This window comes from Pelecanus crispus, chromosome 22 (genome assembly GCF_030463565.1).
Source record: "Pelecanus crispus isolate bPelCri1 chromosome 22, bPelCri1.pri, whole genome shotgun sequence".
NCBI lineage: Eukaryota > Metazoa > Chordata > Aves > Pelecaniformes > Pelecanidae > Pelecanus > Pelecanus crispus.
Genome location: NC_134664.1, coordinates 1,223,130 through 1,237,679, shown reverse-complemented (window position 1 = coordinate 1,237,679; position 14,550 = coordinate 1,223,130). Strand labels below are relative to the sequence as shown.

The window sequence follows — 14,550 nt, the reverse complement described above, 5'->3', positions numbered from 1 at the left end:
GGCGGAACGCCTGGAATAAAGTGTTCTCCCTGGTGCCGCTCTTCTGCTTGAGTCCCGGTTTATGGGAGCTGGGTCGGTACCCGCGGTCCCGTGTCCCAGCCCGCCTTCCTGCCCGGTGCCTTCGGGACTCGGGGACCTCGTCCGGTCGAGCCCCTCATGCTCAGTGCAGTGAGCGGTGCCGTCGTCGCCAACATTGCAGGCCCATCGCGGTTCTGCTCGGGAAGCGATGTGCCACGGGCGCAGGGTAGCACGTATCCTTGGTCCTTGGGGTCTTTTTTCTTTTGAGGTGTAGTTTAGGGTGACAGCCATTCCCACGAGCCTTCTCCAGACCAGGAGAGCAGCCACCCCTCCTGTGCGGACCAGGATCCCGTCCCAGCGACAGCTCGTGGCTGGCCGGGGCCGTGCATGGCCGCAGGTACCGGGGGAAGGAGCTTCCCTCCAGGCTTTGCTTTTGCGGTCCAGGCCCAGCTGTGGCCACCGCTGGGAAGGAATTTCGGGGCTTTGAGCACTCGCAAAGCGAGCGTACTTTGGAAGAGCGCGTCCCTTCCCTGCGAGCTCCCGGAGCAGGGCGTGGGGGAGGCCGCCGTGGGAACCGAAACCGAAACGGATCTCGCAGCCATTTTGCCAGGGTGAGCGGTTGCCCGCAGCCTGCCCAGCGCCGCCTCCCCTCCCCGGCAGATGTTCGGCAGGTCAGGGTTTCTTTTTTCCGTTTATCTTCTCGCAGACTAAGGGGATTTGGCGTATGGATGAGACTGAGGTAAGAGCATTTTTTTAAAAAAAAAACCTCTTCCGGTCTGCCAGGATTTCTGCCCTGCCTTTGGCTCGGGCATTGCTTTTAAAACGAGTTCACTGGTGGGGGAGGGCAGTGGGTCCCCCCGGAGCTGGGAAGGGGGGGAACCCCCCTTGCTTCACTGAGCCTTCTCAGCACCATGCGTGGAGCCCGTGTTTATCGGAGTTCGTGAAATAAATCACCATGGTGGCAGCTGGGTGCAGATGGAGGCTGTTGATGAACTTGTTTAAAGAAAGCAAAATTTAAGTTGGCCTTGAGGTGTGTTTGATGAAGATAGGGAGCTTTATGAAGATAAGACTTGCATCAGAAAAACTATCTTAATGAAGATGGGTGACTTAAGGAGGTCACCAGCGGGAAAGTAGGATGGGGACCTAGCAGCAGGTATCAGTTGCATGTTTTTATCCACTCAGTTTCACAACCAGCTGTTGTCAAAGAACTCAAATATATCCTGTGCTGGGTTACTTATTTTTAAAAAGCATATTAAAAGCTTAGACTTATGTCCTGTACCCAAGGGGGGTGGTGCAGCTGTCTGTGATATGAGTGAAATTTGGGCTACAGTCCCAAAAACCTTTTTGTACCGTTGCCAGCTCCACACCTATCCAATTTCTGTGCGTGTTATTGCTTTACTTCCCCTGTGGCGTGATGCTTTACCTCTATGGGTATGTTCAGGAAGCAAAAGACATTTGGGCTTTCAGGCTTTTTTTGGCCATGAGTCTGAAAACTGTTGCAAGCCTCTTGCAGCTCTGTCCTGTGTGACCGTGTGAGCTGCGTCACCACCTTGTGCCCCCATTTTTCTGGTTGCAAAGCAGGCCTGAGATTCTTCTCTCCCTCAGGGCAGAGGAGTGAAACTCACTTGTGTTTCAGAAGCTTAGGGAGCTTAGGGTGAGCCTTCGACAGAGGGCATCACAGAAGGACAAACCGCCCCTGTGCAGCTATCTTGAAATTCAGTCCAACGGGAACAGGGGGTCGCTCTTATTAAAAGCTGTTTCTCGTGGTTTACTTCACCTGTGATTCCTGACTGCTGGGTTCTGTGCTGGGCAGACACAGAGTTTGCTATTTGTGTTTACATGAATAATTTAGACTTGGTCGAAAACAGGAAAGCTTGAGGAGGTGAAGACGTGAAGATGTTTGAAATGCCTCAGTAGCAGGGAAGCTGTTTAAACTGCGTTTCTGGAATCCTATAGTTGTATAAATAGGTTCTGAATTCCTGTGTTTTGCCTCCTAGCAGGTGCCTGGGAGAGTGCAGAGCGGATCGCAGCTCCCCTTCTCCTGGCGTGCGAGTAGCCCGATTCACACGTGTGTCTCAGCAGTGCGCTATGAACAGAGGCGCTGGTCGAGGCAGAGGCTCATATCTTGCCCGGTCAAGACGTAACTGCCCCAGCACTAATCAAGGTTTTTTTCACCGCCCTCATACCCGACAAGAAGTTAATCAGGAAACCTTTTTACATCAGCAGTTCCTAACAGAGCGGGCCACTGAAGTCTGTTCGCTTCAGGGACGGGGATCACACGACGAATCACGCATCAGAGGCGTGCGAGCTGTGGCACCGGCTCCTGCAGAGAGATGGCAACCCAGCTGCAGCAGAGTGGGATGGCATAAGTTCTCCAGTAAGCGTCCATGGGTAGAAACTTCGCCACGTTATTGTCATCCTCAGTACCATCATCAGGAGGACTCGGAGAGAGATTCTGACACCATCAGGCTGAATTTCCAGAGACTGTCTCTTGCTGGACAAGACTGTGAACAAGAAATTCTGACAATTTTCAGGCAGCTTGGGGAGGGGAAGACTTGTACAGTCCATGATCTTGCACGTAAACTTAAAACTCAAAAGAAAGAGGTCAACCGTGTTTTGTATCAACTCTTACGAGAAGGCAAATTGCACAAAGGTGAAGAGACGCCGCCGCTGTGGAGGATTGCCAGCCCAAGCGCAGGGAGAGAAAGAAGCCCTGCTGACCACAGCAGTGGTCGCGCAGGTCCAGCTTGCAAGAGCAGAGGTGGAAATAGGAGCGCAGTTGGCTCAGGAGACACCAATCCCATGATGGCTGAGACGAAGGACAAAATCTGCAACTACTTGTTCAGCGTGGCAGAAACAACGGCGCTCAACCTTGCCAAAAACATTGGGTTTTCGAGGGCCAAGGATGTTAATGCCTTTCTCAGTGCTCTGGAAAAGCTGGGAGATGTCCACAAGCAGAACACAAGCCCCCCACGGTGGTCCCTGACAGACAGGAAACGTGAGCGGATGCAGATGAGGCTGAAGGCCAGCGCGGTAATGCAGACGGCAGATCCCACACCTGGGTCAGGTTTTCAACCTTCCTCTGTTCCTCCGTGTTCTCAGGAGATGGCTGTAGCTTCACCAGCAGTGACGACATCAGAAGAAGAAAGTATAGAAAACGGACAGCAGCGTTTGGGGCAAACTGACCAGAGCGATGCCAGTGACACAGAAGCAGCCCTGCCTGAGGACACTAAGCCCGAATTCTCCAGTTTGAGTAATTATGATAACTCTGAAAATGGCAAGTGGGCCACGGATGATATCCCAGATAATCTGAACACTATCAATAAGCAGCCCGATGAGTCAGAATCCATCATGAATTCCCAGTCTTCCCCCAGTTACGCTGCCCAGTTTGAAACTGCTTTCCTATGTACGCCCGTAGAAAAACTGATGGCTTGTCAGGAGAAGAACCCAGTGAGTGGCCTTACCGAATATTCCCAGTACACATACCAGCACTGTGAGTTTGCCATGCTGGAGCAGAGTGGACCCTCTCATGAGCCACGGTAAGACAATTTCCTGCCTTTCCTCAGCTGTCTTTTTGCTTAAAATGATCTGATGTCAACTAACTTCACCCACTCAACTTTGTCCTGAAGGGCCTGCTCATTAACGTTTACTTCATTTCAGAAGGATTAGCCTAGTTGATTTCTTGCTGCAGCTTAAGGAAAAAAAAAAAAACCAAGGCTAAAATTGAACCTTGGTTTTGGCAACCCTGCACCTCATTCTGAGAGCAAAGGTGGGATTCATCTCTTCAGCTAGGTCCTGTCTGATTTAATCACTTGGCTTTCAATTTCATTGTACAGGGAGAAACTGGTATTTCTAAGCTACCTCTCAAGATGCTCTCACCCTGGAAGTGGTATAAAGGGGGCCTGGAACAAAGTGCTTGGGTGCAGATACCTTGGGTTAGATGAGGTGAACCCACTCTGGACATTTCTGTGGTGTAGCAGATCAGAGTGGCCACTGTGAGCAGAGCACGTAGCATGGCACTAGGTTTTGCGGAGTCAGTCTCTGGAGTCCTGCTTCCCCTTGCTAAATCATGGCTGTTCCTGAGCACCAGCAAGACGGCGAAAAGCACCATATGTGCCGCACTGGAATATGTCAATAGATCCGCTAGACAGGAAAATTGGCCTCATTTCTAAAGACAGAGTCCTGGGCTTTTTTTTTTTTGGAGGAGGAGGGATCTGAATGGATTCAGCCCCGTAACCCCTCTCCAGATGTGGTTTGATCTGTTCTCGTTGGAAGCAGTTTTCCTCTGTATAGGGCTGGAGGACAGAAGAGAAGCTGTGTTTGTTAGAGTTCACAGGGAGGAGAGGGACAGAAACATCAAAGGCAAGACGTTTATGTGCGGCAGCACCTCTCTGAGATGGTGTGAATGCACTGGATAGCCAGGGAAAATGCCGGAGGGATGAGTGACCCCAAATGTCCAGGTGCAGAAGGAACAGTGCAGGCTGCTTTTAAGCTTTCTTCATCCCTATGCAGGAGACGTAACCAAACTGCTCTTTGCATACAGCTATTACGCATTTTGGGCGCTTGTAGAACAAGGCAATTCATCCTGGTCCTTCAGAACAAAATCTGGAGCTGCTCCTCTGTCACAAACAGCTCTGGAAATGTGATGAAATGAGGCCCAGCTGCAGAGCTGTTGGGGCACCCTTGGTACTTTTGTCTTCTGCATGTGGCAGCCGGGGTTTGCTCTCCCAGCCAGGAGCTAGCTGTTCCTTCTCACTTGAATTCCAAGAGCAGCCTTACTTGCTTGCTCTGAGAAGACCACACTTTTGCATCTCGATTTACCCCTTTGGTTTTTTCTTTCAAAGATTTAAGTTCCAGGCAGTGATTAATGGGCGCCGATTCCCACCAGCAGAAGCAGGGAGCAAAAAACTCGCTAAACAGGAGGCAGCAGCTAATGCTATGAAGGTCCTGATGAGTGAAGCAGAGAATGGAAGACATGGTGGAATTAAATGTGAAGAGCCATTTCCCTCCAGCAACTCTGAACTGGAATTGGTGAGTCGTGTTTTCTTGACTTGTGAGGCTGGTCAAACAGTGTTTGGTCTGAAACTAGTTTCTTCCATCTTCTTGATGTAGCCTTTGCAACCAGAGCCAGAGCCATTGTCTGTGCCAGCTCAGCTCAACCTGCTTCCTGGGAAGCACCCTATCAGCATATTAATGGAGTACGGACAAAAATCGGGGAACACGGTTGAATTCCAGCTGCTCTCTCAGGAGGGCCCACCTCATGATCCTAGGTATGGCATAACAATATGCTAGCTTTGGGGAGGACAGAAACCCTTTCTTTAATACCCTTCCTCTTCAGCATGCTATCCATGTTCCTGGACTCATCGCTGACCTAGCTGAGTGCTCCTCTTATCTGAGGAGTCTGGGCATGGCTCCTCCATGACATCTACCTCCAGAAAGAAACCAAAACCAGGAACCTTTCTCTGAGAAAGGACATTGTTTCTTCTACCAGACCAGGAACAGCTTCCAGTCCTCTACCCTTATCTGGTAGTGCTCTAGTGGGAGTATTTAGGACCATCGTGGTAGATTTAAGTTGGAAATAACCCCGAAGGATTTAACTTGAACCAGGAGAAGGGGATAATAAACAGATCGAGACACCTATGCTTAACACTTTTCGTATGCTATAATGTCCTGTCAGGTTCAGCTACTGTGTGAAAATGGGTGACCAAATTTTCCCTGCTGTGGTAGGAAACAGCAAGAAGGGAGCAAAGCAAATGGCAGCAGAAGTTGCTGTGAAGATTCTTTCTGGAGAGTCTGTACCCCATGTCTTGCCTGAACAGGTACAAAGAACTTCTTTATAAAACCCAAGTGTTTTGGGTTGGGCTCCCCCCCCCCCCCCTTTATTTCATAGTCCACTGGATTTCAGCCCACAAGGTCACGTGCTGGCTCTAGCAGAGGTTTGCTGAGTGCTCTTGGCCTGCGGTAATACCAGCTGCTGAGTATTTAACAGCCTTCTCCTGTCTAACTCTGCTCTAGCCTGTCGTGAAGCCCCATGGCGATCAGTCTACACACAGCTGTGGACCATGGATCCCCCCTCCAGATGAACCCAAGGTGGTGAAAGCAAAGGGTGTTGGGGAGCTCATCAAATACCTTAATGTCAATCCTGTCAGTGGCCTGCTGGAATACGCCCGCTCCAATGGTTTTGCCGCAGAGTTCAAACTCATTGACCAGTCGGGACCTCCTCATGACCCCAAGTAAGTAACTGCCTCTGTCCAGGAGGAAATTTTGCAGTGTTGCTGTTGTCCTGGAGAAAGGGCAGAGAGTGCAAAATTCCTGATGCAGTTCAAGATGGCAACAGGCCGAGCTGCTGCCTCTGCCAAACCTTATGTCTGGATGACAATAAGCTACCTCCACTCCTCTCCTCTCTCCACTGAGACCATTTAAAAACCAGACTGAAATCTGTAGGTTTCCTGGTTTCTCAGAGGTGCGCTGCTGTCTTTATAGGTTTGTCTATCAGGCGAAGGTTGGAGGCCGTTGGTTCCCAGCTGTAACTGCACACAATAAAAAGCAGGGCAAGCAGGAGGCAGCTGATGCCGCGCTCAGAGTCCTGATTGGGGAAACAGAGAAGATTGAGCGCATGGAAGGGATGAACATCACCGAGGTAAATCCTCTTCCTCCAAAGCTCGGACTGCTTTTGTAGCCCTGCCTGTCCTGTGCTGTTCAGTCCAGCAGAAAAATGCCTTCAGGATCAACTGAGAGATCTGTGTTCTTCAAAGGTGTAAATAAGCTGATGTTTTCCTGAAGTGGATTAGGTGTTTCCTCAGGGCACAGACGTGCTCTTCCTTCCTGCTGGCGTCTGCTTTAGGGCTAAAATACCATCAGATTCTTCCACAAGCTACTGAAATGTGTTCCTGTGGTGGAGCAGGAGTGCACTCATTTCTAATTCTGTGTCTTTTTTTTTTTTTTTTTTTTTTTCCCCCCTCCTTCCAGATTCTTTCATGCTGCGTTAAAAATTGTGTGTCAGCTCAAGAAGCTCATGTGTCAGATAAGAGCAAAGCTCTGGTTGTGTCAGGATGGCTGTCTCAAACCTGTGCTGCTTTAAATCAAACTTAGAGTTTTGTGATCTCTTAAAAGCTGCGTTCCAGGCCGCACAGCTGAGCACAGCAGCTGTGCCTCTAAATAGAAAAGCCATCAGGGAGGATTTGTCAGTCAGCAGTGCTAGAGGAGGCAAGTGCCCGTCTGCAATGGGAGTGACTGTGCAGTCTCCTCACAGGCAGCCAGGGAAGGAATTCCTCCAAAGCCAGTAACAGATTTCCTTGGCTGAGTCTGTGGGAACAGGCAAGATGGGTTTTGTTCCTTTGCGATGGGGGTTTCCCCTGGCAATCTCGGGAGGCCATTCCTCAGCCCATTTCGCTTGCTGCCAGGAAGACAGCTTGCCGCTGTCTCTTAATGATGTGCTCAAAGCAGAACTCAAAGCATTGGACAGGGTTTTCCCAGAAATACCTAAAAGAACTTCACCCACCCTTTGACACAATACTGTCCATGCACTCAACCCAAACTTGCACTGCCTGTAGCTCATGTTTTCTGTGTTCCTGCCTTCTGCTTGGATCGCTGTGCTTCAGGTTGGCTACTTCTTCAGCTGTTTTGTTCCGTGACCTGCTCGTGATCTCTTAGCAATCCTGGTGTTGTGTGCCCGTTCCAGCTCCCCGTGAGCGGCAGTACCCTACATGATCAGATGGCTATGCTGAGCCACCAGCGCTTCAACACCCTCACTGCTCGCATCCAGCACAGTCTGCTTGGGCGGAAGATCCTGGCTGCCATCATCATGCGGAAAGGAAACAAGGACCTGGGAGTGGTGGTCAGCATCGGAACGGGTATGAACAGCATAAGCTGAACTCTCGCTTCCCCGCTAGATTCCCTGTCAGCTACAACTAGGGAATGGCTCTTGCTGTAGGCTTTTTCAGAGAGGGCAAGAAACGTTCCCAGGGCTTGCATGGTGTCACAAACGATCTGGTTATAGAGAGAGAACAAAGCAAATGTGCCTGCAGCTATATTGCTCTTAATCTTTGCTTCCATTGCTACGCGCTAGTCTGTGCATCAGAGCATGGATTCCTTGCATCATACAGCAAAAGATCCCCCAGCTTCTCTTGGCTGCACGTACCTTAGCTCCCTGCCTAGTTAGTTGCCATGCTTCCAGCCAGAGCGGTGTGCTGAAAAGCACTCAGGAAGGGACACTGGCCCTAAACCTGTGGCAATTTAAGTCTTTGCTGTCCCTAAAGTAGTGTGTGCTCTTTGTCCCTTTATTTTCCTAACTGCTTGGATCAGGATAATGATTTAATAGTTAGGGTGCTGCTGCTGCTCAGGAGCCCAAAGAAGGAAAACTTGAAGCAAAATGAAACCCTCCCTTTTTCTGTGAAGCTGTGTGTTGACTTTGACACTTGCCTTTTTTTTTATTTCAGGTAATCGTTGCGTGAAAGGAGAAGAGCTGAGCTTGAAGGGGGAGACAGTGAATGACTGTCATGCAGAAATAATTTCTCGAAGAGGCTTTGTGAGGTGAGACAAGGGAAAACCTGAAGGAGAGGGGCCTGCCAGGAGGTGCTGACCCATTCTAGAGGGATGTAGCTGTGACGGTTCCTTGCTGTGTTGAGAGAGGCTGTGATCCTCTAACACTGCTGTTTATCCATGTGTTGTTAAATAGAGGGAAGTTATTTCTGATAAGAAAGGGCCATGCTTGAATGGTGCCTAAATTAGTACTGAACTGGAAACTTGCCAAGAGCCCAAGGGCCGCATCTGATGTACTTAAAGCATCCTGCAGAGGCTGCTTGGCCGGCACGCAACACACTGTTTGAGTCTGAGCACAGCTCTGAGCCAAGGTGCTGGGGAATCTGCAGGCCAGGTCTCCCTGTGGCCTTTTGGATCTGGATGTAGAAGGCTTCAGGAAAAAACACTGAATGTGTTTGTGTTGATAAGTCAGAAATCCCTTTTCATCGGTTGGAAAGGGTTTTCCCAACTAAACTGCACAATTGTTCTCTTCTCTTTATAAACATTCAGTGTGGCACTGTTGTGGGGTTTGGTTTTTTTTTTTAAAGTGAGATGAAATTGGACTACCCTTGTTAATGTCTGCCCTTCCAGTTATGAACAGCAAAGCCAGCTGCTTTCTTAAAGCCTTCGCCTGTTGCCACCATGCTCTGTGCATTCCTCGGCACCAGAAGGTGTTGAGGGCAGGTCCCCGGCAAGCCGTAAAGTCTGAGGATTGCTCTCTTGCTTACTGTCTGTCTCGGCTGTTAATCTTGACAGTTGTGACTGATGGGCTGCTGTGGCACAGCAGAGCCTGTCAGAGATGAGAACAGCGAGTTCCACCTCTCCTTGCAAAACAAATCCCTGCACAGGCTCTGCTGGAGGAGTTTGTGAAGCTGCAGTTTTTCTTTAGTCCTTGATGCTATGTTGGAGACCTCAAGGTTTTTCCCTGTCCCTGGACAGAAGTGGCCATAAAAGACCCAGTCACTGTAAACAGATCGTGGGGTTGTGCTAATAATACCACTTAGCATTCAGCTGCCCATGGGGCTGTTTAGGCAGCACCAAGTTGGCATTAAGAGTAAAGGTGCTAGGTTAAGAACCTTGAAGTCTTCTTCACGCTTGGATCAGATACACACGAGCAGCAGCCAGCCAGGCTCCTTTGTTTCTCCTGCCATTGCTTCCCTCTGCTCACCTGCCGGAATGCTTATTTTCTATTGCATGTCCTCTGCATGGTAGGAAATCGGCTTTATTTCTTGCCTTTTCTGTGGTGTCAAGCACTGTTCGTTGGCTTCCAAGTATTCTCAGCGCTGTTCATTGGCTTCCAGGTATTCTCAGCTGCAGCTCCGGGTCTTCACTCTCCTACGCGTCAGGAGCAGACAGAGGCAGAGGTTGGGACGCTGCCTGTCCCAGCATGGGCAGTGGCTGGATTGACGTTCTCCTTGTCTGAGGAGCAAAGCAGCCTTTTGACGTGATTTTGTTATTTTCAGGTTTCTCTACAGTGAGTTGATGAAGTATGACCCATCTAATCCTTCCTCTGCAGAAGAGAGCATTTTTGAGCCAGCAGGAGGGAAGAGACTCAAAATAAAGAGCAGCATTACCTTTCACCTCTACGTCAGGTTTGTGTGGGGTTGTGCAGCAAGTGACCGGCGTCAGCAGTGCTATCGCACCCCTGGCCCTGGCTGTTTTCTGAGAGTCGGTGCTAACCTGGGGAGTATTTGTTTTCTAGCACAGCACCTTGTGGAGACGGGGCACTCTTTGACAAATCCTGCAGCGATCAGGCGAGCGTGGTGGGGCAAGCCCAGCACCAGCCTCTCTTTGAGAACCCCAAACAAGGCAAGCTGCGGACCAAGGTGGAGAACGGTGAGTGTGTTCGCTCCCTGCACGGTGTGGTGGCTCCAGTCCTCTCCTCTGAGCCTTTCGGGAGCTCTAGAGTTTTCTTACCCCTCTCTGTGTGGTGCTGTTGCGGCATTTGAGGGTGGTGAGGCACTGGAACGGGTTGTCCAGAGAAGTTGTGGATGCCCCATCCCTGGAAGTGTTCAAGGCCAGGTTGGCCGGGGCTTTGAGCAACTTGGTCTAGTGGAAGGTGTCCCTCCCCATGGCAGGGGGCTGGAACCAGGTGGTCTTCAAGGTCCCTTCCAACCCAAACCATTCTATGATTTAAAGCATTTGGGAACTTTGGGGGTGGGTAAAAGGGATGGGGGGCATTAGGGGGAGTCCCTTCACCTCTCCCCACTCTGCCTGTCGGACTGCCACGCTAGCAAGAGTACAGCTGAAGTTTGCCGCAAAGCTTATACATCTCTGACCTCCCTTTCAAGCACTATTTAATTCTGCTTCAGTCATTTGAAAAATGACTCATCTGTAATCAGTACCGAGTTCCCTTTTTCATGTGGTTCTAAAACATTCCCCAAACCTGGGGACAAACAGACTCCAGAGGTCACTCCCTACCTGTGCATAGAATATAGTTTCTTCTGCAGCTGCTGGTGGGGTTTTGATTTATAGAATATCTCACTCTTTACAGGAAAGCTTTTCTTCTTCTCTTGTGCAGGGGAAGGTACCATTCCTGTGGAGTCGAGTGACATCGTGCCCACGTGGGATGGGATCCAGCATGGGGAGCGGTTGCGAACCATGTCCTGCAGTGACAAAATCTTACGCTGGAATATACTTGGCTTGCAAGGGGCACTGCTGTCGCACTTCATAGAACCAGTTTATCTCAGCTCTGTTACACTCGGTATGAGACCCGCCATCCTTTCTGGGTCGGGATGGATGTGCTGCCCTGCTCCTTAGAACCAGGCTGCAGCGACAAGTAACCTCCCTTCCCCAAGTGATGGAAGAGCTTGTTTGTGGAAGCTGTAGGAGTAACAGACTGAAACGTCGTTCTTGGCAGAGCTGTGCTGTTTGGAAGTGAAAAGGGAGTTTGTGGATTCTGTGCTGTGGGTGGAGTGGGTTTTTCTCCAAGGTTCTTGATTTTTAGAAGCCACATGTGATCTAGGAGGGTGAGACAAAAATTGCCTGTTTGTGTCTTCTGTGAGAAACATTGCAGTCTATAAAGCTTCATCTTACACATCTAGGGTAGACGTAGCTGTTGCTGATCCACATGGCCGCAAGCTTTTTGGAGCTTGTGGGAAGCGCTGTGGTTCTCAGGGTTTGGCCCGTCCATCACCTGTGCCATTCCTGTTTCCTAACGCCTTCACGTCTGTCTTCACAGGTTACTTGTACAGTCAGGGTCATTTAACACGTGCAATCTGCTGCCGCGTGGCAAGAGATGGGAATGCACTGCAGGAAAAGCTCCAGGCTCCGTATCATATTAACCATCCTGAGGTACTGTGGGCTTGGCACCTCTTTGTCTTTCCATCCCCCCTTCCACCTCTGCTCTTGGCTTTGGGTTTCGCTCTGCAGTGGGGTCACTTGGCAGAAACTCTCTGGCCAGGGTCAGGAGGCTGATGGCCAGAAACCTGCCCGCTTTGTGTCACCCCACGGTGCATGGGGGTTACGGGCAATGTCTTGGTCTGGGAAAAAGGAGACCGAAGTTGGCCTGGTAGCCTTCAGCTTAGTGAGAACCTCATGCTTGCTGCTCTCAGGAGTTTGGGATGAGCTGAACCCCTGCTTGCGGGGGATGGAAGGTCCTTGGATTTCACATGTCCCGGATAAGATCAGACCTAGTGTGACAGCCTCTCGAAAGGAACAGCAGCAGCAGCCGGGCACCTTGAGCGTGGGGTAACTGAGGCTTTAACACGCAAAGCACTGAGAATCCAGGATGGAAAGTAAATGCTAGGCTCTGCCACACCTCTGCAGGGCTGTGGGTGCCATGTGCCCAGTCCGCTGGCAAGAGGCTGCCCTTAGCAGCAAGCTTGCGCAGCAGGACCGGTGTTAAGAAACCCTCTTACCTCTTATGCAGGTTGGGCGAGTCAGCGTATATGACTCTGCGAGGCAGACAGGCAAGACGAAGGAGTCTTCAGTGAATTGGTGTCTTGCCGATGAAAGCGAAGTTGAAGTCTTGGATGGCACAAAAGGGAAAGTAGACGGGTAAGAAGAGCCTTTCCTGATGCTGCTTTTCTGTTTTGGGAAAGAGGGGCAGCTCTGAAGGCATGAGTACCCTCTGTGCTGTTCCAGCACCTTACGTGTGGGGTGGGTTGGAGAGAGGAATTTCAAACTGACGTAAGCGAGCGCTCTTGAAGCAAAACAAAATACTGCCCAGCCTGGACCCTGCAACAGAGCCCCACTGAGCTGAGAGATCTCACAGGCATCCCACTGTGGGTTTTTCCCTGTGTCCTCTGCTCCTCTTTGCTTTTCTGAGTGTCGTGTCCTTGATTGCTGCCTTTGTCTCCCTTCTCAGACCGAAGCTGGAGGTGTCTCGTGTGTCCAAGAGGAAAATGTTCGCCCTGTTCCAGCAGTTATGTGCTAAGAACAACTGCAAAGACCTGCAGAACCTCTCAGTCTACTCAGATGCTAAGGAGGCAGCCACGGCGTACCAGGAAGCCAAGCAGTGCTTCTTCAGCACGCTGGAAGAGATGGGCTATGGCAGCTGGATCCGCAAACCCCAAGAGGAAGATAATTTCTCTTTCCTTGATGCATAACAAGACGCCCTGTGTGCGTGGGGGGGTGAGTGTGCACAGGCGTGTGCATGGGCGGATGCGTCCTTCTTTCACCGCCACCTTTTTGAAGTGGAATCAGGAGCGTGCAGCGGTTTTCCCCCATAGGCCTGGCTGCCTTTTCTCTCTGCTCTTGTTACTCTGAGACCCTGCCCCTTCTCTTTTTAAAACATGCATGAAAATTACTGTTTTGTTTTTTTTTTTTTTTAAGCTAGGGCAGGCTCAGTCCCTGCTTGCTTTTATGTTTTCGTCTCCTCTTTTTTTAAAAGAAGGCACAAGAAACCAGAGGGATTCTCGGACTGCAAGCCAAACCTTTGGACTGTGCACTACAGATCCCTCTGGCAGGTTTTGAGGCAAATTTTCTCTTTTGAGAGAGGGGAGGAAAAAAAAAAAAGCTGACTAGCTGGTTTTATGTGTCTCTGTTGGAAGGTGGCTGATGGGACTGACCTCTGCAAGACAGCCGGCAGGACCAGCATAACATTCCGCATTAATAATAAAAAAAGAAAATTTCTGTAGTATAGCTGGCTCTGCGCCATGGGTATGTTAATTCCTGCAGGGTGAAAGAGGGGCCCTGGGTAGAGCCGGGTGGGGTTTGGAGAGGAACGGAGGTGAGTTATTGTTTGCCAAATGATGGATCATCTCATGTAGAATGGTGGCAGTTGTGAAGGCAGAACTGAGCCCTCAGGGGGTTTGAGTGTACCCTGAAATGACGGGGCAGGGTTCTCCTGGCTCCTTCCCTCACCTCTGGCTCTAGGACAGGGCATCTCCCCTCTGGTCTCGGGAGGTCGCTCAGGCGGCTGGCGGGGGCTGCAGGCCACGTCATGTGCCTGCTGATATCTGAGCTCAACCACATGCCAGATGCACTTGTAGAAGGCGAGAAGTAAAGATGCTGTTCCCATCCAGCAGCGAGTTTATTGGATGTTGTAGAGCAGCCCCTTTCCCCACGCACAGCCCGTGCCAGCTTTGCCTGGGACGGGACAGTCGACACCAGTGAGATCGGACCAAGCGACCGTGAAGCACTTAGCGTGGGGAGCGTGGTCTAAAGTGAAGAGAAGTCCTGAGGCTGGGGGAGCCCAGCCTGGGGAGCAAGGCCCTGACTCCGGCTGTGCCTCAGGCTTGCACGTCCCCGTGCAGCAGGGAAGGATGCTGGCGGGCACACCAAGCAGGTTAAACGCTTGCTGAAAGGCTGGCTGTCACGGGCTCTCCCTGCCTGCGGTGGCCGGACAGCACTCGGACGCTGACTGCAGCGCAGAGCTGGGTGGCAGCATCTCCGTGCATGGAGCAAGGCTCCGGTGGCAGCAACGGCACAAGAACAGAGCTGGGGGCTCCTTCGTCCACGGTGGCCCCCCCCCATCACTCTGCTAGCTGCTCCGGGTGCTGTGCCTGGTGCTACCGGGGCTCCCGCTGTGCTCCCCGCACCCTCCTGCTTTGCTGGAACTTGTGGGTC

General features: G+C 50.9%; 1 protein-coding gene across 2 annotated transcripts; it reads left to right on the top strand.

The window, feature by feature from the left end:
• The first annotated feature begins 535 nt into the window (after positions 1 to 535).
• On the top strand, positions 536 to 13,288 carry ADAR (adenosine deaminase RNA specific). Of its 2 annotated transcripts, XM_075724527.1 has the most exons (16): positions 536 to 629; positions 725 to 757; positions 2,016 to 3,557; positions 4,863 to 5,049; positions 5,131 to 5,288; positions 5,696 to 5,837; positions 6,034 to 6,251; positions 6,502 to 6,658; positions 7,700 to 7,871; positions 8,457 to 8,550; positions 10,002 to 10,130; positions 10,241 to 10,374; positions 11,060 to 11,242; positions 11,720 to 11,832; positions 12,410 to 12,537; positions 12,848 to 13,288. In XM_075724527.1, the coding sequence occupies exons 2-16, from the start codon at positions 747 to 749 to the stop codon at positions 13,086 to 13,088; spliced, it is 3,609 nt and encodes a 1,202-aa protein (XP_075580642.1). In that variant the 5' UTR covers positions 536 to 629; positions 725 to 746; the 3' UTR covers positions 13,089 to 13,288. The 2 variants fall into 2 exon arrangements, with proteins under 2 accessions (XP_075580642.1, XP_075580643.1); XM_075724528.1 differs by having other exon boundaries at positions 536 to 757; positions 2,019 to 3,557.
• Positions 13,289 to 14,550: the final 1,262 nt, after the last annotated feature.